The sequence below is a fragment of the Arachis ipaensis genome, chromosome B7 (assembly GCF_059453495.1).
Source record: "Arachis ipaensis isolate K30076 ecotype BB chromosome B7, ASM5945349v1, whole genome shotgun sequence".
Classification (NCBI taxonomy): Eukaryota; Viridiplantae; Streptophyta; class Magnoliopsida; order Fabales; family Fabaceae; genus Arachis; species Arachis ipaensis.
In genome coordinates, this window is record NC_142442.1 from 31,207,798 (window position 1) to 31,233,542 (window position 25,745).

At 32.1% G+C, this 25,745-nt stretch overlaps 1 protein-coding gene across 1 annotated transcript; it reads left to right on the forward strand.

Annotated features, from left to right (window-relative positions):
* The first annotated feature begins 22,199 nt into the window (after window positions 1–22,199).
* On the forward strand, window positions 22,200–24,616 carry LOC107609679 (large ribosomal subunit protein uL6). The gene is made up of 3 exons (XM_016311693.3): window positions 22,200–22,800; window positions 23,785–23,907; window positions 24,009–24,616. Exons 1-3 carry the CDS (start codon window positions 22,429–22,431, stop codon window positions 24,093–24,095), a joined length of 582 nt encoding a protein of 193 aa, XP_016167179.1. The 5' UTR covers window positions 22,200–22,428; the 3' UTR covers window positions 24,096–24,616.
* The last annotated feature ends 1,129 nt before the right edge of the window (window positions 24,617–25,745 follow it).

Sequence of the window (25,745 nt, forward strand, 5' to 3'; positions counted from 1 at the left end):
TTATTAGAATATACCAGTTTTGATTTAAATTTTAAGTGCCTAAAATTTTTTGACAAATTCTAACAACAAAATAAAATTTAATTATAATAAAATAAATTCGAATTTTATTCTTTTCAATGAACTTAAAAGGAACTTTTGAATTTCTTATTGTTCTCATTTTGTCCAATGAAACTTATGAGTGCCGCCATTTCAAGACAACTCTTTTTGAGACGAACTCTTAGTCTCTTTAATGTCTAAGATTGACATAGTGTAAGTTTTTTAGTATTTGAATTCTTGAACATAACAAAATTATCATTCTGTTCTGACTTTAGAATAACAAAAATGCCCTCCTGAGCACATATTATTCTCTACCTCCTAAAAATAATTCATTCTCGAATTTGCATATATATCAAAAGGAGAAAAATTAAATACATCAATCACGACTAAAGTATAACACTCACCCATTAAATTTATCTTGTTGGTATTGTTGTTGATATACTCCAACACTTAGAATGTACCATCTTCTTTAGCACCAAGTATAGTTTTTCAAAAAATTCTTCTTTTCTTCAATGAATCCAAACCCAATTTTCTAGTTCAAAAATCATATTTTGATGGCTCTTCTTTACTCATTGAATTTTGGCCATGTCCTTCTTGTTAACTATGTTATGAGCCTTTTCTTTAAATTTAGTCGTTTGCCTCTTACTTTCACCACCTAAAGTAACATCACTCAAAGTTAAAGGCATCAAATACAAACTAGTAAAAAGCATCCATAAATTCAGAGTTATTAATTGCATCATTATAAGAAAGCTCAATGTTTAACAAATAAGTATCCAAATCACTCTAAACATGCAAGATATGATCACCCAAATAACTAGCATAAGTTAGAACATAATTAATATGTTTGGAAAACAACTTAACAATGTGTGTGGAATGTTTAATATTTTGATATGCAATTTAAAATACTATCATACTAATTTTGTCTACAACAAGAAGTCAAGAACAATGCTATAATTATGTTTTTAAAACCAAGGAAAAACAAGCAGAAGATTTATAACAATATCAATCCATCTATGAGTAGAAATCACTACAAAAAAATCTGAGTACTGTTAAAATTACCATCGAAAAAAATGAATAAAACCAACGGTATAAACTTTGTCGGTAATCAGTTACCATCAAATTTTTTGTTCGACAGTAATCACCGTCAGATTCTGCAGTAGATTACCTGTCCGAAAAATCTTTTGGTTACCAGCGAATTTTTTCGATAATAATTTTGGTACCACAATATACTATTTTTTGCATTATTATCATCGGATTATACCTTCAGTAAATCCGACAGTAATGTGAATTTTTTAAAATATTGTGACATAATTTTGGTAAAAAAAAATTTAATTTTAATTTTTTATTTAAATTTATTTTTCACATTATTAGTGGTCAAATATAAATAATAGAAACCAATTATGTAATATTATTAAATATCAAATGTTCAAATAAATTAAAAGTCAAATAAATCAAATACAATGAAATAGTAAAACAAAGCCCTAAACTATAAAGACTCTGGTAGTCGTTATCGTCGTCATTTCCGTGGTCTTGCTGAGGCGCGAAGAAGGATGTGATGTCTGTGTCCCACCACAGAACTACTGCCACCAGCAGCGCCTTTGCCACCAGCAGTGTCATTGCCACTAGCGCGCATCTGAGTCTAGTACACCGTCATCTGCTATTCCATCCGCTGAAGTCGCTCCAACTGCTCCCTCCACTCCAGCCTGAGCTCATCCGTGTCTGTCATTCATGTGAGGATCTTTTGATACCTCTCCTGAGTCTCGTTCAATTCCTGAGCCTATTCGTGAAGGCTCCAGGTGAGCTCCTGCACATGCAGCCTCAAATCAATGCCTTCCTCAAAATCGACGGCTCTATTGGTGGCAAAGGCAGACGTGGAGGTGTGGAGGCTACTAGTGAAGAATGACCCAACCCATATATGCAGCTCTTGTACGGTGCTGAGGCGGTCTTACGCTAAACTGCATCGGGATCGACGATTGAAGCAGTAGAGCCACTAGCGTCCTTCCCACTTTGCTGAGATTGTTGAGTTGTGGCCTCCAATCTCTATATGTAGGACTCCTGTATAACACATGTTATTATGATTAGAATGACAACTGTATAGTTAATTGAAAATTTTATATCAAAAGATCAGATATGTACTCACATAATAATCTGCAGACCGCTGACCAGCAAATCTCTCTTTGTTCTCTTTTAAAGTGTAGGTATAGTTAAAGGTCTCCGCCAATATCGCATCGTGATCTAACGACTTCAACTTTACATGTTGAATTAAAACAATATGTTAAGATGCCTACTAATGACATATCAAAGAATATAACTAAGTTAATATTAAAATTAGAAAAGTTATATACCAGCCTGACCTTAGTCTTCATGAAGGTCGCTGAGCTACTAGTATACTTGGACAACCTGGCCGATACCGCTGTTAGCTCTGTTTGTGAGACACCAATGCTTGAACCCCTCATCGGTCTCCCAATGAACGTATAGAGCCTTCTTGATTTTCGGGTAGAACCAAGAAGTAAGGTGGTCGCACCTCTCACGTACATCCTCCAACATCTGTTACAGTCGCCTACCCATACGATGGTCTTATATCTTCCTGATGATGAGATCGTGCTCCTTGTCCTATATAAAGTTCAACTGCACAAAAAAACTTTTAAATTAGTTAATCAAAATATATCGTATTAAACAAAATAAAAGATATAAACTAGTCAAGAAGGTTTGACTATATTAAATTTTTACCTCCCACTTCTAAAATCATCGCTCTCTAGTCTTAGAGGGTATCTTCTTGTAGCTCGGCCATGGATAATCTTTCATTAACTCAATGACCTTGGTAATCTCCTGAGTACATACGTTGTTGTTTGACACAAACCTATCAACAATTTACAAACAAACCAATATGACAATATGAATTAAAACTTCAAAAGCAAATAACCATAATATATAAAGATTTTTTAGAAATTTCGGTAGAGTTTCATTTATAACTGGAATGCACTAAACTATAATCAATAATCAATAATCAATAAACAAGATATATCAAACACTTTCAGCAATTCAAACCTATAACCCTAAATTTACTAAAACTAGTATCAATTATCAAGAATTACTAATCACGATATAGCAGACACTTCAGCAGTTCAAACATACAACCCTAAAACTACTAAAACTAGAATCAATAATCAACAATCAGTAATCACGAGTTATCAAACACTTTCAGCATATAAAAGACTTAAAGTTGTACTTACACCATTTTGCCATCAAGCCAAATCGTCAACCGTACGATGGGAGGTGGTGGAGGGGCATCAGCTGGCTTGTTTCCGTGAGAGGACTTCGGCGTCGTGGCATCCGTCGCTAGAGGTGGCATCATCGAGACAGTGGGCTGCTAAGCGGATGGAGGCAACGTCGTAGCTGTAGACACAGGGATGTAGTTGGGGTTCGGGATTATGATGAACGGCTGGTCCGATGCACCGATAACCTATTACGTCATCGGCGTAGTCAGAGTAGAGGAAGAGGATCCAGAATTCCCAATGATACCAGCATAAATCCTCTTTCTACCACAACCACGACCACGACCACTAGGCTGATCCATAACACCTCTACTAGTTGTCATGTCTGCGAAGAGCATATACCAATAAAAAATGTGGTAAACATATTCTCTAATCATTCAAAATGCTTAATCAAAATAAACTATGTTAAAATTAGTTAAAGAAATATATTATCCAAAGATTTAATTTAAATCAAGTTTCATTGCAATCGCTTTAAAATTAAATTTTATACAATTTTTCAAAGTTCTGCCCTTGTCCTAGCAATTTCTGAAAAATAGCATGCAGCAAGGTTTTTACAAAAAATTATGAAAAAATCAATTCTAACTTATAAAACACTTAAAGTAGTACTTACGCCATTCCTCCATTAGGCCAAATCGTCACCCGTACGATGGGAGGTGGTGGAGGGGTATTAGCTGGCTGGCTTTTGTGAGAGGATTCCAGCGATGCGGCATCCGTCGTTGGAGGCAGCATCCGTCGTTGGAGGCGGCGTCACCGAGATAGTGGGCTGCTGAGCGGATGGAGGCGGCAGCGTCGTCATGAAGCTACAACCTGTGACGTCACTGGGGTAGTTAGAGTAGAGGGAGAGGATCCAGAATTTACAGCGATACTGGCAAAAATTCTCCCTCTACCATAACCACGACCACGACAACTAGGCTAATTTACAACACCTCTACTAGTTGTCATGTCTGTGAAGAGCATATACCAATTAAAAATATGGTAAACATATTCACTAATCATTCAAAATGCTGAATCAAAATAAACTACGTTAAACTTAGTTAAAGAAATACATTCTCCTAAGCTTTAATTTAAATCAAGTTTCATTACAATTGCTTTAAAATTGAAATTGTACAATTTTTCAAAGTTTTGTCCCTGTCCTAGCAATTTCTGAAAAATAATAGGCAGCAAAGTTTTTACAAAAATCATGAAAAATTTAATTCTAATTTATCGCTCTTAAATTTTGGTAGAGTTATACTAGACACCTCCAAGTTTGATTTCAAATAAGTTTCAGATTCATATCACATTATATGAAAAAGTTATGTAACTTTAAATTCTGTTCTGTTTTAATTTTTTCAATAGTTATTAAGGGAACATACAAGGGTCCAAATCCTAATCCACCCACCAAGAGGCTTCAAGCATTGTTATTAAGCAACTCCAATACTCATATTTGCTAAACTTTCAAAGCATTCAAAATTTGTAAAACAAACAAACCCTAAATCATATCATTTATTTTAATTTGTTCATCGTCAAACCAATTTTTATAAATTCTCTAATTGATTCTAAATTATCATCTAATTGAAGCACAAGTAACTTGAAAAGGAAATTAAGCCACCAAAAAATAATTTTCAAATAAAAGATTAAGAACAAATTAACAATAATGAAAAAAATATATAATGAAAACTTCACTAAGCAACCCAAATGAATAATCAACACAAATCAACAATAATAAACACAAATCCTATTTTATAATAAATAATAATAATAAGTAAGAATAGCAGGAGCTTCTGACCTTACGCTGGCGCCGAGAACGAAAAACAGAAGCGGCGGTAGAAGCATTTGCAACAGCGGCAGCAAAGGCGTTTGCAGCAGCAATGGCAGCAGAATGGTGAGATGGTGCCTTCAGAGGGGCTGGCAGAGAGGAGGATGTTCATGGAGAGAAGAGATGAGAGGGTTAGAGAGAAGTGAGAGGCGAGAGGTTAGAGAGAGAGAGAGAGAGAGAGAGAGAGAGAGAGAGAGAGAGAGAGCAAAATTCGAAATGAAGGGGAAGAGGGTTCGCAGTTCAAATTTAGGACACGATTACCGTAACATAAATTTGACGGTAACGTAGTGCGGGTCGCCTAAACGCAACGTTTCACTAAAGTGGCTACCGTCGGATTTTTCCTATGGTAAATTCGATGCTAAAGTTCGCGCCTATTTTCCTCATTTTTCTCTAATTATTAGCAGAAAATTTACCGTCGAAAATAGAAATCGGCCAGTAATGATTTGACATGACGAACCCCACACCAAAAATCGTTGGTAAATCTGCTGGTAAAGCCGATGCTAATTTGCAACGCTAAATCCAACGATACTCAGCATTTTTCTTGTAGTGAATAAGTAAAGGATTGCACAATATATTTGACAAAGTTTGAGATTCAACTTGTTTACATGCAATGTAATCAGAATAAATTTCTCCAACACTTTTACATCTAAGTGGCCAACAAAAATATGTAGATAACATATCTGAAATTCTTTTTATTACACTATGACACTTTAACTTAATATGCCCACAAGCAACATATATAGCGCAAAAATCAAATTTAGTTACATACACATTCTTCAAATATGCAAATACTAACAAGTTAGGAGTAAGAGTAGTTATTAAATCATATATTTTGGACAACTCATGAGCAAGCACATTCTCATTATCTTGTTTAATCACATATGAAAAATAATCTAACAACTTAGTTCACTTTGCATGCCTTTTGTTTAAGATCCCTTGAATTATCAAATGCAAAGCATATAATATCTTGTCATATGTTGAATACTTGAGAGATATTTCATATAACGCTCACAAAAGAATGAAATTAGTTACATTTCTCTTTTTTCATCCACATTAATACCCTCAAAATGTATTAATAAATATGCAAAACTTTAAAAATCTAACATAAAAACACTAAGCAATTCATGGTTAAATATATGAGAAATTAAACACTCTTTGAAATTCAATGATACTAATGCACTCTTATCTTAGCTAGAATTTTCTAGATATTTTTCACAAGTGTGTTTATTGCTCTCAGTTTCTTGTTCTCTCATTGACTTCTCTTTCTCAATATTCTCTTTTTTTTTTTTTATCTCAAAACTCTCTTTTTGACTCAAACAATGATTCTTTTCACTTAAATACTCATTTTTTTCTCAGTTTCTTCTTCTCTCAAATTCTTTTTTCTCTCTCTTATTTTTTTAAATTGCTCACACCCCAAGGATCCCTTTTAAAAATTTGGCTCTATTGGTTCCTCCAACACACATATCTATTTACAGCATACTCAACAAATTTTTCCATAACTAATTTTGAAGAAGAATTAAAGATAGGATTAAAAGAACTCTTTTTCTTAAGTTGATTTATATGATTCTTGTTGAAATCCTTTTTGAATTTTGTTTTATCCTCAAACTTTACTTCTTTAGAAATCCTCATAAAATTGGAGTCTGAATAAAGTCAAGTTGCTATAAGTTGTTGCTGCTTTTCCACCTGAGTGGTCAAAGTGACTAAATTCTCCATTGTTGCATGATGGTAAAGTTTGATTTTATCTGCAATATTTTTGTTTAGTCCAATAAGAAAGTGCCCTATAAGAACTTTAAGACCCTTTTCAACATTAGTCATGCTTATCAAATTCAACAACTCCTTATGGTATTTCTTTACATATTTTGATCCTTATTTCAACCTATGAAACTTTTTAAGAAACTCCTTCTGGTATGATAATGACACAAACTGGTTCTTCATGATTTTTTTATCTTCTCCCATATGAAAATTGGTCTATTTCCGTACCTTCCTCTAGACCATTCAAACTCATTCCACCAAATACGAGCATCGTCAGAACATTTGGCTTCTACCAATCTAACCTTTTTTTTCCTCTAACAGGATGCAACATGAAACTCTACCTTTCTTTCCCATTCAAAATATGCTTCAACATCATTCTTTCCTTGAAAGGCAGGGATTTACATCTTGAAAACCTTTCTCAGATAATATGAGATTCTTTCATCATCACTATTATCATCCTCAATCCTCATTGAATCTGATTTAGAAACTTGTAAAAAGAATAATGAAGACCTCACAACAATCTTCTCACGTGTACCTTTCGGATTAGGTCACTCATGTTTGCACTCGATCTATGACTTTTTTTTTCTCTTTTGAGCTCACCCCTCTTGTCTTTTTTCACTCTTAGATTACTTTAACTAGTTGCACTTTAGAAATTAAGGAGAAAGAGAGACCTAACTAAGATAATATTAATGATAGAAACTTTTAATTTGACAAGAAAAAAATTAGTTTATGTGACAAATGACTCAAAATAAAGAGAGACACTTTTTTTGAGTTTTAGAAATACTAAAATAATTTCCAATCCCAATTGATATCCCAAAATAATTGAAGCAAATCTAAACATTTGGATCACTATAAGAAAATTGCTGAGTACTATCGGATTTCCGTTGGATTTAGCGTTGTGTGTTACCGTCGGATTTTTTTGTCAAATTTACAGGCGAAAAGTGAAACTATTTTATCGTGTCAAACATTTACCATCGGATTAGCTATTTTGACAGTAAAGTTTCTAGTAACAATCGGAGGAAAAATAGGAAACTTGGCACAGATTCATTACCATCAGAGTTATCGTCGGATAGATCTGACAGTAACTCAATTTAGTGCGACGCAGCATTTTGGTCACTCGCAAAATATTACCGCCATATTTATCCGCCAAAAAATTTGACGGTAACGAGCCATAAAATTCGAAGCGCGAACCCTCTCCTCCTTCATTTCGAATCCTCCTCTCTCTTTGCCTTCTCTTCTCCCACTCTTTCTCTAACATCTGTCCACCGCTTCATCAGCCTCGCCGCTGCCAGCAGCCCTTCTGTAGCCCACTTTTGCCGCCTCCTCTCCCTTTACCCTTTGCAGCCCACTCTCTCTCTAACCTTCTTCCTCGACATCCTTTTTGGCGGCCCCTCTCACTCTCACCCCGCCACCCACCTCTGCCAGCCGCCACCAACAGTGCCGGCCCTCCAACATTCTCCCACCGCCGCTGTCGTTGCTGCTACTGTCATTACTGTCGTTGCTACTACCGTCGTTACTGCCACCGCCCCCTTCTTTGTTCTTTTCACTACTCCTGCATTCCAGGTTCTTCTTTATTTTAATATTAAATTCAATCTTTATTTTAGTTATCCTTAGTATTATTATAGGTTTTAGTTGTTAATTAGTATTATGCTCGAGTTAGAATAATTTTTTATTTTAGAGGATTTAGGTTATTAAGATAGGTTAGATTTAAAGTGTTAGGTTTTAAGTTGTTGAAAAGTATTTGGAATTATGAATGAATTGATCGATTAAAATTGTTTGTTTGGATATTCTGCTGGAAATATTATGAATTACTGTAGCTAGTATATTGTTAATATTGACTTCTTGTTAATTAGAGTTGAATGAATATTTGGTTGTGCTATTTGATATGTTTGATGTTTTTGAATGTCAAGTGTTTGATAATATGTCTCTTGTAATAATTGAGTTTTTTGTATGTAGTGATATAATGCCACATTGGTTTGTTTGTGAACTTACTTTCAATCACTACATATCACACTTTAAAACTTTACTTTTATACAAATTCATTAATTCACCATAAATTGTTGTTATCTTTTGTATGTGTATTAATATTTTTAGATTTGGTGAATTTAATTGAGTTTTGACTGATGTTGTGGATTGAGGTTGATTGGATGGGAACTGTAAAGGTGGATATATGTCCAATTTTAGGGTGGTTATGTCAAAAGTTTTTTGAAATAATAAAAATGTTGAAGAATTTGTGTTGTATATGCTTATTAGTGTTAATTGGTATTCTCTTTGCAGACATGACGACAGGTAGCAGAGGTGTCACGAGTCGGTCTCGTGGTCGTGGTAGAGGGAAGGTTTCAACTAGTACCACAGGGACTTCTCAGTCATCGCCCTCTACCCCGACTACCCCGTCGACCCTTGTGACGTCATAGGCAGGTCTATCGGACTAGCTATTCATCATGGTCCCAAATCCCAACTACGTTGCTCTTTTTGCTATGTCTCCTCCAACTCTAGTGACAGAGACCGTGATGCCAGAATCCTCTAATGGATGCCTCTCCACCACCACTCGTCATATGGAGGAGGATTCGGCCTGATGGCATGACAGCGCGAGTACTATTTTAATGTCTTTTATCCGCAACATATTTTGAATTTGTTAAGTTTTATGTGTTTTTATGTGTTTGCTAATCTTAAATTTTTCATTGATAGGTTTGCACCAAATAACAATACATGTACACAGGAGATATCCAATGTGATTAAGTCCATGTACGATAACCATGGCCGAGCTACACGAAGATCCTTGTTGAGACCAGGGGCGATGGTTTCAGAAGTGGACGATAAGAAATCAATGTTGTTGAATTAACTGTATTTTATTTCGACTAACTAATGTTATTGAATTACTTTGTGCAGGAGAAATTTATATGGGATAAGGAACATGATCCCATGATTAGGAAGATTTATTTTGACTAACTAATATATGGAATATATATTATTAGATGTATAATTTTGTCTATATGCAAATAAAAAGTCATCCATAAGTCATTTAAAATGATCTCATATTTGATTTTTTTTAATTTACTATCATTTTCACTTTTAAAACATATTAAAAATTAATGTGACTTATTATCAGAGTCTTTAATCAAAACCAAATAAAGAAAACAAATCAATAATAATCAACACAAATCAACAATAATCAGAAATTCAAAACAAAAATTTAACCTTAGAAATTATAAACACGAGTTCAGAATAAATCAACAATAATCAAAACATGTTTTAATTAGAAATAGAACAAATTAGAACTAAATAAGGAACACAAATCGGAACATGTTCTAATTAAAATTGAAACAAACAAGTTCAGTATCCTAAATTCAAAATTTTAGAAAATCCTAAGTTCAAAACAACTTCAGTACCATAAGTTCAGAACTAAATAAAGAACAAAAATCAAACATGTTTTAATTAAAATTGAAACTAAACAAATTTAGTACCCTATATTCAGAATTTTAGAAAAATCTAAGCTCAACACAGGTTCAGTACCTTAAGTTCAGAACTAAATAAGGAACACAAGTCAAAACATGTTCTAATTAAAATTGAAACTAAACAAGTCCAGTATCCTAAGTTTAGAATATTAGAAAACTCTAAGTTCAAACAAATTTAGTACACTAAATTCATAACTAAATAATCAATAATAACCAGAAGTAGAAAAATAACAAACAAACCTTATAAATTATATCAACTAATTAGAATTTTAGAAAATCATAAGTTCAGAAGCATTACCTGAAGAATAGCAACAGAGCTGAGAAGAACAAGCGGCATAGACGGTAGCGGGGTAGACGGCGGTAGAAGCAGCAGCATAGATGGTGGAAGAAGCAACGGTGTTGGCGGCGGTGGTAGCAACTCGTTCAGAATCTAGCAGCTACAACGGTGACAGGGAAAACGACGAGGAGTGGCTCCTGGAGAGGATGGGGCTGCTGAGGAGATGAGAAAGGTAGAGAAAGAGTAAGAGGTGAGAGGGTTAGAGGGTTAGAGAGAAAGACAAAGACAAATTCGAATGAATGAGAAGAGGGTTTCGCAGTTCAAATTTACAGCATAGTTACTGTTGGATTTACCATCAGAAAATTGGATGGTAAACCATTGCGAGTCGCCAAAATGTAGCATTTTCACTAAATGAGTTTACCGGCGAATTCATCAAATGGTAAATTAGATACTAACTTACGCGCCTATTTTTTTGTTTCCCTCCAATTATTACCGGCGGATTTACCGTCGGAAACATAAATCCACCAGTAATAATTTGACTTGACGAATTTGATGCCATCATTGCCGATAAATCCGCCGCTACTCTGGGTTGCTAAATTTAACGATAAATCTGATGGTACTCAATATTTTTCTTATAGTGTCTACTCCATTGATTTTGTCAGCATGTCTAACATCCCAGAGTTTACCATCAAAAAATCGGATGGTAAACCATCGTGAGTCACCAAAACGTAGTGTTTTCACTAAATGAGTTTACCAGCGAATTCATCCAATGGTAAATTTGATACTAACTTACGCGCCTATTTTTTTGGTTTCCCTCCAATTATTACCGGTGAATTTACTGTCGAAAACGTAAATCCACCAGTAATAATTTGACTTGACAAATTTGATGCCTTCAAATCCACCGCTACTCTGGGATACTAAATCTGACGATAAATCTGATGGTACTCAATATTTTTCTTATAGTGTCTACTCCATTGATTTTGTCAGCATGTCTAACATCCACCATTTTTTTCGGGATAGCATGGTCATGGTTGCTCTCAACCTTGGCAAAAGTATCACTAAAAGCATAAGGTCAACAATATAGTTAGATAAGTCAACATAGATGGACCCAACAAATTAAAACTCATATTAAAATAAACACTAAAGATGGGATCTTAATATTATTACCTATCGTAAACTTGTGAAACAGAGCTGGTGCTGTAAAAGGCCTCCAAGTTCAGGAATTTCGTTGAAGCATTTTTTCTGTGATATGTTTTTCCTTATGTGTACAATAGTGAACCGTGAAACATATGTTATATAGGGAACAATATGGGATATAGGAAGTCGTATGGAATCATATTGCTGCCAAAATAGGGTTGTACGAAAAAATTTTGAACAAGGCATGATCATGTATGGATATTGAACAATGCAGTTGGGAGGATAAATGCGTGAGATGGATGCCTGAGTTGTGCTTTTCCTAGTATATGATTACATAATGATAAACAAAGGCAAAGCTAGCCTCTTGTTTACAAATTTCTTTAAGCCATTACTCCAACAACAAAATTCCCATATTTGTTTCTTTAAAATAGATTTAAATATATTCTCAAATATATGATATCAATTACTCTAATGGAATGATAATATCAATTATTTTAACACGACAAATCATAGTGCTCATTTAAGTGTTTTGTTCTCAATTGAGAAATTAAATTAGATTAACATGATGAAGAGTATAAACGTAAATTGTTTATTTTACTTTTAAAGCACAAATTTTATTTTTAATGTAATTTCATCTAACGTCTAATCTTACTATTAATTAAGCTAATGACACCGTAATCTATAAACTTCCACATAAACTTTTCTAAGTCATTTAAATTCTTTAATTTCACTACGCCCACAGTTATATAACAACATTTTTAAAGAAAGACATGATTTTTAACAAAAAATTCATATCACTCACTCAAAAATTTATGTGAAAGTCTATTAATATGATTGTAAGGACAAACCAAACGACATATATGTCCATAACTTTGCCAATACAGCCTGGGCAACTCGTATACGGGTACAATAGCAGCAGACACATTTCAAAAAGAGAGCATGCGGTACTATTTGCTACGGCTCACAAAAGAGACAAAATTATGTACACTCATTGGCAGTGGCATGACATTAGTGTCTACACATGTGCTTTGCCAATTTGGTGAATATTGTGAAGCTATGTGGAAACAAATAAGGTAGCTAAAGTCAAGAAGACACATACACTCCTCAATAGCAAATCACCCTCACAAAAGAACATGTATGCAATAGAATACAAGGATCATTGCTTCAGCCATTTTCAATATAGAGAGGAATAACACATTGATGGATATCTTGCTGTCTAAGATACGACTACTCCGGAAAAAGGTTGACGACATTAGAAAAAATCATATGCAGATAAATGCCATTGCTCATGTCAAATCTATCTTTCTTGCCAATGGCGACTCAAGTAGTGGAAACAAAGGAAGGCGGGAGAAGAAACAAAAAATGAGGTCACCTTGTCCAGATGTGTTCAGCAAAGGTGCCACTGAAAGGGTCTAAGAACAACTAAAATTAGCATCTACCATGAAACTCAATGCATAGAAAAAAGTTTTTAAGCTCACATATAAAGAAATAAACCTGATTACCTTGCTTAGTGATGTCGATGAGGAGCCAAAGGAAGTTGTTGAAGTTGATACAGTTGATATGCTACCTCCAAAATTAACAAGGTGGTAACTTCGAGGAATCACGTTATTACAACCATGTCTTAGCCACTGCATAGGGTTAAACCAACCCAAAAAGCTCCCTCTGACACCAATTCTAAGAAAAATTTAATGGCAATAGGAAGCATGACAAGATTCTAGACACCGATAACACTTTGCATGTTATCCATTTTCCAATTTATAAATATCATTTTTTATCTTGTAATATGCTTTCGTTCCTAATGTCGATGAATGGAAAAAATGTAGTAAATACAGTTAAATAAAAAATGCTTCAAGCACTGTTCCACCATCGTAAAACAAATGCGAATCATCGTCTACAACACCAAAGAATAACCATCACAACACCCTCATTTAAACACTAAGTACGCAACTGGATCCCCAAGATGCTACATCGAAAAGGACATTCCTATCTGAAAAAAAAAGTTAATCACAATTTTGCATCGTTAGTAGGGTTATCATGCATTTTCAAACCGGTCCCTGACTTGAACCTAAGAAAAGAACATGAGAAAATTAAGGCATATATTTTCTGTTCATCACCTTACGGGGAGTAAGTTGTTGCTTTTTAAGTATCTCGGTGAAAAACCTTACATAAAGATAATATTGAACTAAAATTTGTTTTTCCAATTTGTTGAACTTCATTGTAAAAAAGAGATCACTAAGCATGGAAACTACAGAATCTCTAGAGCGTAGCTAAGATGCATGCCCAAGACATGATATTTCAGAAGAGGTTTGCATTTAACGATTAAAATTTCATAAATTAACAACAATAACTCATTAATTCTTTAGTGATTCACACATTGAAACAATAATATAAAAGATTATACTTTAAAACTGCATGTAAGCTAATGGCCATTAGAACAACATATGAACAGAGTAACAACAAAAAGACACCATGGAGCTTAACACCATCATTTGTAGTAATCTCAATAATTAAGCATAATAGTTCAAAATATGTGTAACAATGTAGCATATATTAAGTCCAATATGAATGTTGTGTCGTGAAAGTTGTACAATTGTGTAAATGATTAATTGGACTTGGTACAATTTGAATTGACTAGTCTCATATTTTGTGTGTATTATAGTATACATTATTTTTTAAATTCTAGGAGGACGTCATCAAAGATAAAACACTAGATGACTTGCTTAGAGATTATGAAAAAGATTTCATGCAACCCAATAAGAATATTAAATGGGTAAAAAAATCCACTGACTTTAACAAATTTAAATAGTTAAAATTAGAGAAAAAACTAATTTAAATATATATTATTTGTTGTGTTTATGATATTTAAATCAAACAATTTTTAAAATTTTAGATATATATTCCAATTAAGGAGAGTGTTGGTCATTGATATCTTATGGTCTTTAGAATCGTAGACAAGGTAACCTCACCAAAATATGGTGAGGAAAAGGACTCTAGGACATGAAAGTAATAGTAAGCATCTCAATATAGCAAGTGCCATGATATGCTAAAATAAGGTTCATTGAGTCTCATACAGCTATGGTTATAGGAACAAGTGCTTGTTTAAATAATATTATCAAAGGATTATTTCAAACATGGGATGCCAGGCAAGGACCATTTTGTAAAATGGGAAATAGTTCGAGCAAATGGATTACTGCAACTGGAATCAAGGTAGACCACTTGTTAGTATGCTTTCGCTTCTCTTGTTAATGCACATTTTTTCTTTGTGGTTTTAATCAAACTTTAATAATCTGGCATAGTAAAAATTTTACTTGTTGGATTATGCAATGACTGAATATAGAGTCTCACTTCACCCCATTTGTCTTCAGAGTGGTAAGCGTACACACTTTGAGTTGTCTAGCTCTACGTATAATCATTGTATTATTAAAGTGCCAATTTGGTGAATATGTAGCTTAAGGATGAAAAAGTCCGCATAAGTAGAACATTAAAGCTTGTATTATCTGATAGCAACGAGAGGAAGCAAGACATTCAAATAAACACAAATCAATGGTGGAATATGGTTGTGGAAAAAAATTAATTAGATATTTAAATTTGAGTTAAAAAATATTTATATTCTATAGTTATTAACTTGGTATTAGAATTTGAGTTCTAAAATGTTTATTTTGTTCATGTACGCATCTATCTAGCTAGAACTTGTATGATAAGATAATTATATATAGTTATGATTTAAACAATTTTAGTTATATTTAAACGATTTTTTACTCGATTTTTGTATTATAAAGTTACATAGACAAATAAAAGAAAACATGGTTTTATAATATTTCTTCTGCTTAGCATGAATTAAACTGATACAACATAGCAATCTTGCTGTAAGAAACAAAGAAATCAAAATTTTTTAAATAACTAATCGAAGTAATAGTTAAAAATCTTCCCATTATTAAAAAAATAAGAAAATGAGAACATAAGAGTTTAAAGCACTATGTTATTAACATAAAAAAAAAAAACATGTATGATCTACCACCAACTAACCTACATAGTATAACTAATGAGTGGATTGGAATTAAAAGGACTTAACTTTGTCATTATATGGTCTATCATTAGCTAATCTACATAACATGACTAGTGTATGAATTTGAGTATCCTTGTTATTGTATGAAGAGTAATATAAGATCCAAGCGTTCAGACTTGTAAAACACTAATACAAAAAAAAAGACAAAATAAAAAAATTCCTCAAATTTTTAACATAAATTTCCTGTTCATTCTCAACTTTCATCTTTCATCAATGTAATCTAAAATAGGTAACTAATAATAACAAAAAATCAATTAGACACAGTTAAAAATTAGAACTCAAATCCAACGCACACCAAATTAGACACGATTACTTCTCCACATTTGGGGTGTATTTAAATAGAAGATATCCATATTTAAAAAAGAAAACTAAAGGTTAAAGTAAAGGTAAATTGACCTAGAACAAGTAATACACATTAAAAATTGAACTCTGTTAGGTAACCAACCTTCAACCAGCCAACTACCAACCAACTTGTCATTAATTGGTAATCCTGATTTTTCAAAATTGTCATTAATTAGTAATTATTTAAATTTTATTTTAAAAAAAATATAAAATCAATAAATATTAATTACAATTGTTTAAAGTTGGCTAGTTAGGAGTTGTTTATCTATACTTTTCCTTAAAAATTAAATGCAACAAAAGTAATATAGGACTAATTAATTTCATTGGCTCCATCATCCTCATTTCCAAATTCAGAATTAGAGTCATCTATCTCCATATCCTGAAATAACACAAAATTTATGAGGAACACATGAAGAACCCCAAAGTAGCTAGTAAATAAAATATCAAAGTTGAAGAATGTCTCACTTGATCTCTGCTGGATTCAGAACAAGAATTTACATCATTTTTACCTTCATCTTTCTCATAAATGAAATCTTATTTCTCATCCTACATAGTCTCATATGCATCATCATCTATAGTTAACTATGTCGTTCATGTGAACCCCCATCATACTTACTCCAATCTGGACATGTAGTTTTATTATGCCCTAGCTTTTGTCATATACTACATCATTGTCTGGTATTATCCTTAGCCCTTCTACAAATGGGGGGTCACGAGAAACTATATCAGTGGCAGGAATTGCACCACCAAAAGCAACTGCACCAACAATATCAGCAGCATTCAGTGTGGCCACCAATCTATAATCCAACAATCACTAGTATTGGATAGACTTTAAACAATCTCAAGTGAACTCCTTTGTATCTTGTATTTGTTATTTCATATTTTTGGTCCACCTATTTAAAGCTAAATATTTTGGCAATTCACAAATATCAAGTCTAACTAAAATATATAGAATGTATTCGCAAGGAATTCAAATGACTCCATCCTCATACAAGAGCAGGTAAACTCCATTGGTAAATCATAGAAACATATTTAACATGTATCATTAGGACTACCATATTTAACTACCGTGTATAACACATAAAAACTAACATCAATGCAATCTAACACTTTCATTGAATCAAACCTTATAATAATAGAGAGAAATAGAAAAAATACATCTCTTGTATATAAATTAGTTACAGATTTTTTCAATGACAATAAACGGGTTTGCATCACAGGTACTCCATATGCACATTCAAAGTCTGCTAGACAATCCTTAAAACGAATATAGGTAACACATCCATCAAAGTGCTCTAAAAAATCTTTTAAATTATACCTGAACTTGACATACTTTGCAATAACTTAGTGCAAATTCTCACATCGAGAAGTGGTCCTAAACCTAGCAAAGAACTTTTCACGGATATGTGTCGTTGTCCAACTATGCCGATTATCATACATGTCAATTATCCATTGCTTTTCTTGCACATGAAACTTTTCAACCATCCGATCCCATTTATTACGAAATACACCAACCTTGTAATCACCCAGTATACACTTCTTAAACTGCGATGTGAACCTAGGATTACCTATTGTGGCATTGCGAATAAAGTGACAAGCACATAGGCGATGATGTGTATTAAAAAAAAATATTTTCTATTGCATATTTCATTGATAGGGCACCATCTATGATAACTGAAATTGGAGCTTTTTCCTTTATTGCTTCTAGAAAATTTTTTAACAACCAAATATGTATTTGCTCTGACTCATCACACACAAGAGTAGAAGCAAAGACAACTGTGCGGTTATGATACCCGAAAAAATGAGAAATGGACAATGATATGTGCTCTTTTTGTAAGTAGCGTCAAAAGACAATACATCACCAAACAATTGATAATCATTTGGCTTATTCCATCACACCAAAATAAATTCTTTATCTAGTGAAACCTATCAACCTCATATCTAACCATGACTGGGTCAATGGACTTTATCTTTCTCAGAAATTGAAAAGCTGCACTAGCACACCCTTCAACCGTCAATGTTGCTGTGCGACTTGATTGTACAAGTCCCTGGACAAAACGAAAACATTGTGGTGACCACCAGATTGGCTTGAGAGTGCTGCAAAAATATGTCATGATTGGAGAAAGAAGGTCATGATTGTGCAACTCAATATATTTATTTGCTCAATATCTGCAGCAGATATTTTCTGTGACCAGGAAGCATTCCAGTAACAATTGGAGAAAGAAAGTCATGATTGTGCAAATAAGAAAATTCTAAAACAATCTAGCAACCACTAACACATCAAATGACACCTGAACCTTTGCGTTGCAGCCACATCTAGTTTTAGCTCTAGGCTCTTGTTTTCTGGTCTGCATATTATCTGCATTTTTTCGTCGGAAGCCCATGCGACAAAAAACAAAATTTTGTCGATCGATTGCCTCATTGTGCTTTCGCATCTTATTTTTTCGATTATTAAATCCCATTGACTTGGCAAATGCATTGTAGAAATCAAAAGCCACTCTTAGATCACTGAAATAATATCTTTTTATATCAACATCTATAATATTCAAGAACTCAGTCTTTCCTATGTCCTCTCACCCGTCAATCTTATAGGATTCATCCAATTAATCAAAATGAGCACTTTCATTGGGTTCAGAAGCAACAATTTCTACATTTGCCAAGTTAGCATCCATGAAGATCTCATCGTTCAAGAACTCATTATATTTTACAATGGATTCTCCAAATTTCTGTAGAACCCGTCAACATTATTATTGTCATCTACATAATCCTACATAGGCAAATTAATTTAAGTTAGGTATTTTATGGGATGATGTAAGAAATCTATCAAAATTAATTCTAAGAGTATGACTTAGGATTTTAAATTGATGAAAAATCTACTTCATTAGACATTGAAATTCAGATTATTTTTTAACAGAGATTGAGAGATAAGATATATCTCGTAAATTTGATAAAGAAACAAACTTGCAACATTATAAAATATAAAACTTAGGAGATAAAAGATAATTTTGCATTTAATTAATAAAAAATTATGAAATTCAATTTTGTGTGGGAGTTAAATTTAGGATTCAACAAATTTTTTTTATTAAAATAACAAATTCTATTGGGCCATAATTCATATAGCATTATTTGTAAAAGAAAATTGATTATAATTGACAAAACATAACACACACTGTTAGATCATAACGGTAGGTTTAAGTTTTTAGTTTTTATCACAATTGGTGAAGAAAAACAAATGACAACCACAGAATTATTCACCTAATAAAGGCATAAAGCTTGTTTTTTTTTTTTTTTGTATTTTCTTTTGGTGTTGGACTACTGGAGGATGGAAATGGAATCTGCTTGCTTGGGAGGGTCGTCCACTTTGCCTTTGCAGTACTCGAGAGATTAATCATTCGGCTTCCAACCTGATAAATATCCTAGTGCAAATAAAAAAAAATGCTAGCTAAACAATATTTTTAATAAAAAATTGTAAAACATTAGCTCAAGACAAAAAATATTGGCACCTTAATATTTTATTATATAGTATTATAAATCTAACAAAAGAGAATTTATGTGTATTTATCTAACATATATTTTAAATTCTTAGAATACTTAAAATTTCATGACACGAATTTTTGTGACAAAAATTTTACAATTTGATCATTATTTGTTTTGACACTAGTACATTGTTAAACAGATGGATTTAGAAACCAAATCATGCAAAATATTGAACTGAATATGATTATATATAAATACAACTATACTATACTATACATAAAAATTAGTGATCGATTAGAATATTAAATACATATTAAAAATACACGAAATAAAATATATATGTATATACATAATATACTATATGATTAATTTGGTGGCTATCTTTTGTTTATACATAATGCTTTTTATATTTATAGTAATAACTATATATTTATGACATATATACATATAATAAAATATAATTATGCTAATGCATTTTTTGTATGAATACTTTGTGGTAAATAGTTGTACATTTGTATAATTTTACTAAATTTCCTGTTAAAGGTTAAATTTTTATATAGTTTAATTATTTCGTTGATTTTCTAGTTTCGTAAAATTTTTAATTAGGTCTCTATATATTTTTTTAATTTAGTTCTTGCACCAAATATTTTTTTAATTAGGTCTTTCTTGACAATAAATTTAATTGTATAGAGACTTAATTAAAAAAAATTAGTGTAAGAATCCAAATAAAAAAAAAATATAGAGACCTAATTAAAAAAAAATTAGTGTAAAGACTCAATTAAAAAAAATATAAAAACCTAATTAAAAATTTTGCAAAACTATAAAAATTAATAAAATAATTAAACCTTTTTATATTTTACAAAAGCTTTATTATAAAATCCAAAATCAAGCCAATCCAAATTGATTCAGTTTGTTTTAGCTCGATTCTTCAAACAAAATTTAATTATACCAAACTGATGAAATTAAATTTACAATTGGATTTTTTTTTCATAGTATTTCTCAATTTGACATATTAAAGATTTTTAACTTGGTAAGTCAAAGACTAAGTGTGTGATTGAATTACCGCTTGTAAATGAGAGTTTGAATAAAATTAATTTTACAAACTTTTTTTTTTACTAAAGATAGGAGACTCGAACTCACAACCTCTTAATTGAGTACAGGGAGACTATGCCATTTGAGCTATAACTTATTGGCAATTGATTTTACAAACTTGATTTTGATGAAAAGTAAGTTTGTATTGAAGTGATTTATGGTTGGCAATCTTTATATTAAAATGGATTATAGTAAAATAAATATTGTTTGGATTACACTATTTAAAATCACTTTTAAATGAAAAGTTACTAAAATAGACATTAACTTAAATAATTTTTTTATATTATCCTATCATTTTAATTTAGATATTTGAATAATCTTATTAATTAATTTTATAATAAAATTAATATTTATTTATTAAAATAAAAATAACATATAAAAATTAGAAAAATATATTTTATATTAAAAATAAGAAATATAAATTATATATTTTTGTTCTAATATTCTCAATAATCTTATTTTCAATATTATTTTGAAATTCAACGTTTATGATTTTATTAATACCTTAGATTAATTTTTTATTTAATTTGTCTTTTTTTAATGAGATCATAATCTATATTATAAAAAAATTATAATAAAAAATTATATATACCAGCATTATAATTATAAAAAAGAATATTAAAAATAATAAAATTAAATATTTACCTTAGTAGTGATGGAAATAAATATAAAAGTTCTTGATAATGTGTTTTATATAATATATTTTTAATTTTTTTAGTATTCTTTTTTTAGTACCTTATAGTTTTTTACTATTATTATTATTTATGATTAATTTTTTGTTTAATTTACTTTCCTTAATGGAATCAATAAATTATATTATAAAAGGATAATAATATATATAATATACAAAAATCACAATTATTAAAAAAGAGAACTCATATAAAGAGAAATAATAAAAATTTAATAAATAATACAATAACATGTCTAGAAGATAAAATTGGTAAAGGAAAAATAGATGTTTAGTGTAAATGGCTAAAAGCCCGTTAGTGAAACGCAGAAGCAAGAAATTGTTACTTCTTGTAAATGAAAAATGGATTCTCTCCAGTTTTTTTAACACTTGAGGAAATGAAGTGTGATCTCTCACCATTAACTTTATAAGTGGGACCAAAATTAAATATGAGAGAGAATAATAAAGGATGAGAGATCACAATTGACACCATCTAGTTTTTTTTTTCACCAGAGAGGATCCAGTCCCCTTGTAAACGTGGTTTTGAATACAAAATCACTTCTGCTTTTGCCAAATAAAAAATTAGCCAAACAAAAAATTGAAACTTCAAAAAGATTAAACGTGCTTTTTCTCTTTGAACGTATTTGCCAAACACACTCTAATTAGTTATAAATTTAAATTTTATTTAAAAATTTATCATTAATCAATAATTACAATATACATAAAAAAAATTGAACTCTAGACACTTATTTAAAAAAACTAATAAACTAATAACCACAACAGACCAGACCAACCCAATTTGGTCTATCCATTGTTTTTTGAATTCTTGTGTTTCTTTTGTGATTTTTAAAAAGGATAATTAAACTTGTCACAAGAAGTTGAAGCCCGACTACTAAACAGCCCAATAGCCTCGTCCTTCTGCTCTCAGACCTTCCCTCTCTCTTTCTCTTCCCCTTCCTGTTCCTCATATATAAGCAACCATCTCTAAATTAGGGTTTTATAAACCCTAACCGTAACAGTAACCCTAACCCCCTCCTACGCTCTACGGAGAGAAACAATGAAGACGATTTTGTCATCGGAAACGATGAACATTCCCGACGGGGTGAGCATCAAGGTCCACGCCAAAGTGATCGAGGTGGAAGGTCCACGTGGCAAGCTTGTGCGCGATTTCAAGCACCTCAACCTTGATTTCCAGCTCATCAAGGACGAGAATGGAAACAAGAAGCTCAAGATCGACGCCTGGTTTGGCTCACGGAAGACCTCCGCAGCCATCAGAACCGCCCTCAGCCACGTCGAGAATCTCATCACCGGCGTCACCAAGGGCTATCGTTACAAGATGAGGTTCGTCTATGCTCACTTTCCGATCAATGCTAGCATCGCTAGTAACAACACCTCCATCGAGATCCGCAACTTCCTTGGCGAGAAGAAGGTTCGTTTCTTTTCTTTCTTAAAACGTGGATTTTTCCCCTGCGGTTAGTATAATTTATGTTAGTTATAAATTTTATTGATAGCATTAAGAGCACCGAATATCAGAATGAATGTCGTTTTGTAAAGTCGTGCATTTTTTTTATTCAATGCATTTGATTTAATTTTTCAAAAATTTAGAAACTTGAGTTAGTGAGACTTGCGACTGATTTTTAACTACAAATAATTAAATAATAGGTGCTGATAGCCTTGAATTTGGATTACCCTCTGCATATGACACTGCCATGTTTGATCATGGTTTAAGATACTGTGGTATACAGAAATTTCAGGGTCTATTTGATACTTTCGTTGGTTAATCAATTGTGATAGGTCTTCGTTCTATGAAATAAGCCTTTGGATGAATTTTGAGAATATTAGATACTTGTTTGTAATCAAAGCTTTTGATTTATTATTATTAAGCATGAACATGTATTGTTTGTTGTGAAGAAATGTATGTATGTGAATTGCTTTTGCAAATGTGTTAAAAGGTTTTTAAATCAATGAACAAGTTGCTGGTGGAGTGTTTGTTTTTGAATTGGTTAAATTTTATTCAAATGTTAACCAAAATGTCACTCTCTCATTAGCCAAGTCCTACTACTTTTCAATGGAGCAATATTACTATTACTATACTATACATTGCTTATTAGTTCTAGTGATGCTTTCCCTCTTTCCCCGGCAAAGGCAGGGGCTGCTTTCAAAAAATTTTCACTTGCTGATATGCTTTTGACACTATCGTTGAAGTTGGTGTCTTTTCATTTTTTGGTTTATTCTTCAGCATTCTGTGTATTCTGCTATTCTGTTATACGTCATGGTCACAAGTGTCAGTAATGGTATTACATGTTTTGGGTAATGCTGTTTTATGTAGTACTGTTGAAGAAAGCTAGGCATCTTGCAATGGATATGCTATGATGTTATTAAAGTGAAATGTCTTTGGTTGCCATACTCTCAGGTGAGGAAAGTGGACATGCTTGAGGGAGTTTCTGTTGTTCGATCTGAAAAGGTCAAGGATGAGTTGATCGTGGATGGTAATGACATTGAGCTTGTTTCGCGCTCTTGTGCCCTCATTAACCAGGTATTCAGTTCTTTCCCTCTGACTCCTAACTTTGTTCATCTTTTGCCCTTGCTTAGATTGTAATTCTGTTTTTTCCCCTTGTGTTTTATGGTTTACAACAGAAATGCCATGTCAAAAACAAAGATATTCGGAAGTTCCTTGATGGTATCTATGTTAGCGAGAAGGGGACAATTCTTGATGAGCAGTAAATTGTGGGCAAAGAGGAATTTTGATATTATTTTTGCTTCTCATTTTTCCATATTATTTAGGACTTACCCTTTTTTGGTAGTTTACAGGGATATCCTTTTGGATTATCCTCTTAAAATTTACTTTCTATTTAGCTCACCAATGGTCTAATTTTTCACTTTTCAAATTTTGGATCCTCGTTCACCCTACCTGATCTCATTATCTCAAATTGACAAATTCTCAATGTCTCTGGCCTTCAGTCAGATAAATAATGATTTAGCTGGTTTGCATACTATATAAACGAAGTCAAAGGGCCTCTCTCTAAAGTTCTCTATTCTTTTTCGGAGAAATGCAAGTGTTGGATGATGGCCCTTTATATATTTAAGAGACGCGCACCATGTGGCAACAGCCGAGTAGTGATAACCCCTTTTGCTTTGTGGCAGATGATTGTTATGTTTGATTTATTGTTTATCGTTCGTTGTTGCATGTTTTATGCATTTTCAACATTGATGTTGATAGTAAAAGGGACATATCGTTAGATATCTTTACGAGGAAATCAAACCATTTCTTCTTTTTTCATTGTTGTTCACCAAATTATTATATATTTTTTTTTACTATTGATTGCACGGGTATGCTGATGCGAATGAAAACCAATTATGATTAAAGGATAATAATAATTTCGAACAGCTTATATATTTGATTCGTGTAATTAGACTCGGGAGTTAGGTTGAAGATGGTTTATTATGATCTTAAAATGAAATGCGACATATAATCGGTTTATAAGAAAAATTATTTGCTATATAATACGCAAAAGGATACAACAAAGAGAGTAATAGAACCATTCAATTAAAAACTATAAGTTACAGACACTGTTGAATTATGACACATTTCAAATACCACACTGTTGAATTATTGTGTCCATGTATCAAACATATTTTGGAGGTATATTTTTGAAATAAATTTAGAAATAGTATAGATTATTATTCGTTAAAACAAAAAAAATATTTATATAATTAAAATAAGATATTAAAAATAATTAAAAAAATTAATTTATATTTTAATTTCAATAAAATATTAAAATATTATTACAAGTTATCTAAAGAATAGTTTAAATTATATATATATATATATGGTGCTGTCTGTGGTGACTAGTTAGGATGGGTGACTAGCGTGGCTATCCTAAGTTAGCCTGTAATCAAGCGACACGTAGTGGGTTGAATAAAAATGTTGACTGCACGAGTCCAAACTTAGGGAGCGGTGATTATGCTAATGATACGGTAATTTTAAGCAGTTTCACTCCTTTTTTTGTGAAATTTGGGCCCAAACAGATATCACAAAAAACCAATCATCATAAAAAACAAGCCAATTAATATTATAAACAAAAACTAATTTCCTAAACTCAATGACACTAGCACACACTGATCTTTAATCTCTTCAAGCCAAGACTTAAAAAAAAACATAGTTATCTAAAAAAATTATCTTTTATTTATCTTTTTATTATAATATTAAAAAAATATTAAAATAAATTCATCCAATAAATTTAGAATTTTTTAAAAATTGAATGCACATTTAAAATACAATCTGTTCATACCCTGGCCCAATGATAAAGCCCGGGTCCAAACGAAAAGCCCAATCCAAAGGATTGAGCCTCGTCCTATACCGACCTTCGCCCT

What these genes read in the sequence shown, in the direction of transcription:
- LOC107609679 (XM_016311693.3), top strand. Translation starts at nt 22,429, where the DNA reads ATGAAGACGATTTTGTCATCGGAAACGATGAACATTCCCGACGGGGTG. An exon ending in ACTTCCTTGGCGAGAAGAAG is followed by an intron (nt 22,801 to 23,784) that starts GTTCGTTTCTTT and finishes CCATACTCTCAG; the next exon opens with GTGAGGAAAGTGGACATGCT. An exon ending in CTTGTGCCCTCATTAACCAG is followed by an intron (nt 23,908 to 24,008) that starts GTATTCAGTTCT and finishes GGTTTACAACAG; the next exon opens with AAATGCCATGTCAAAAACAA.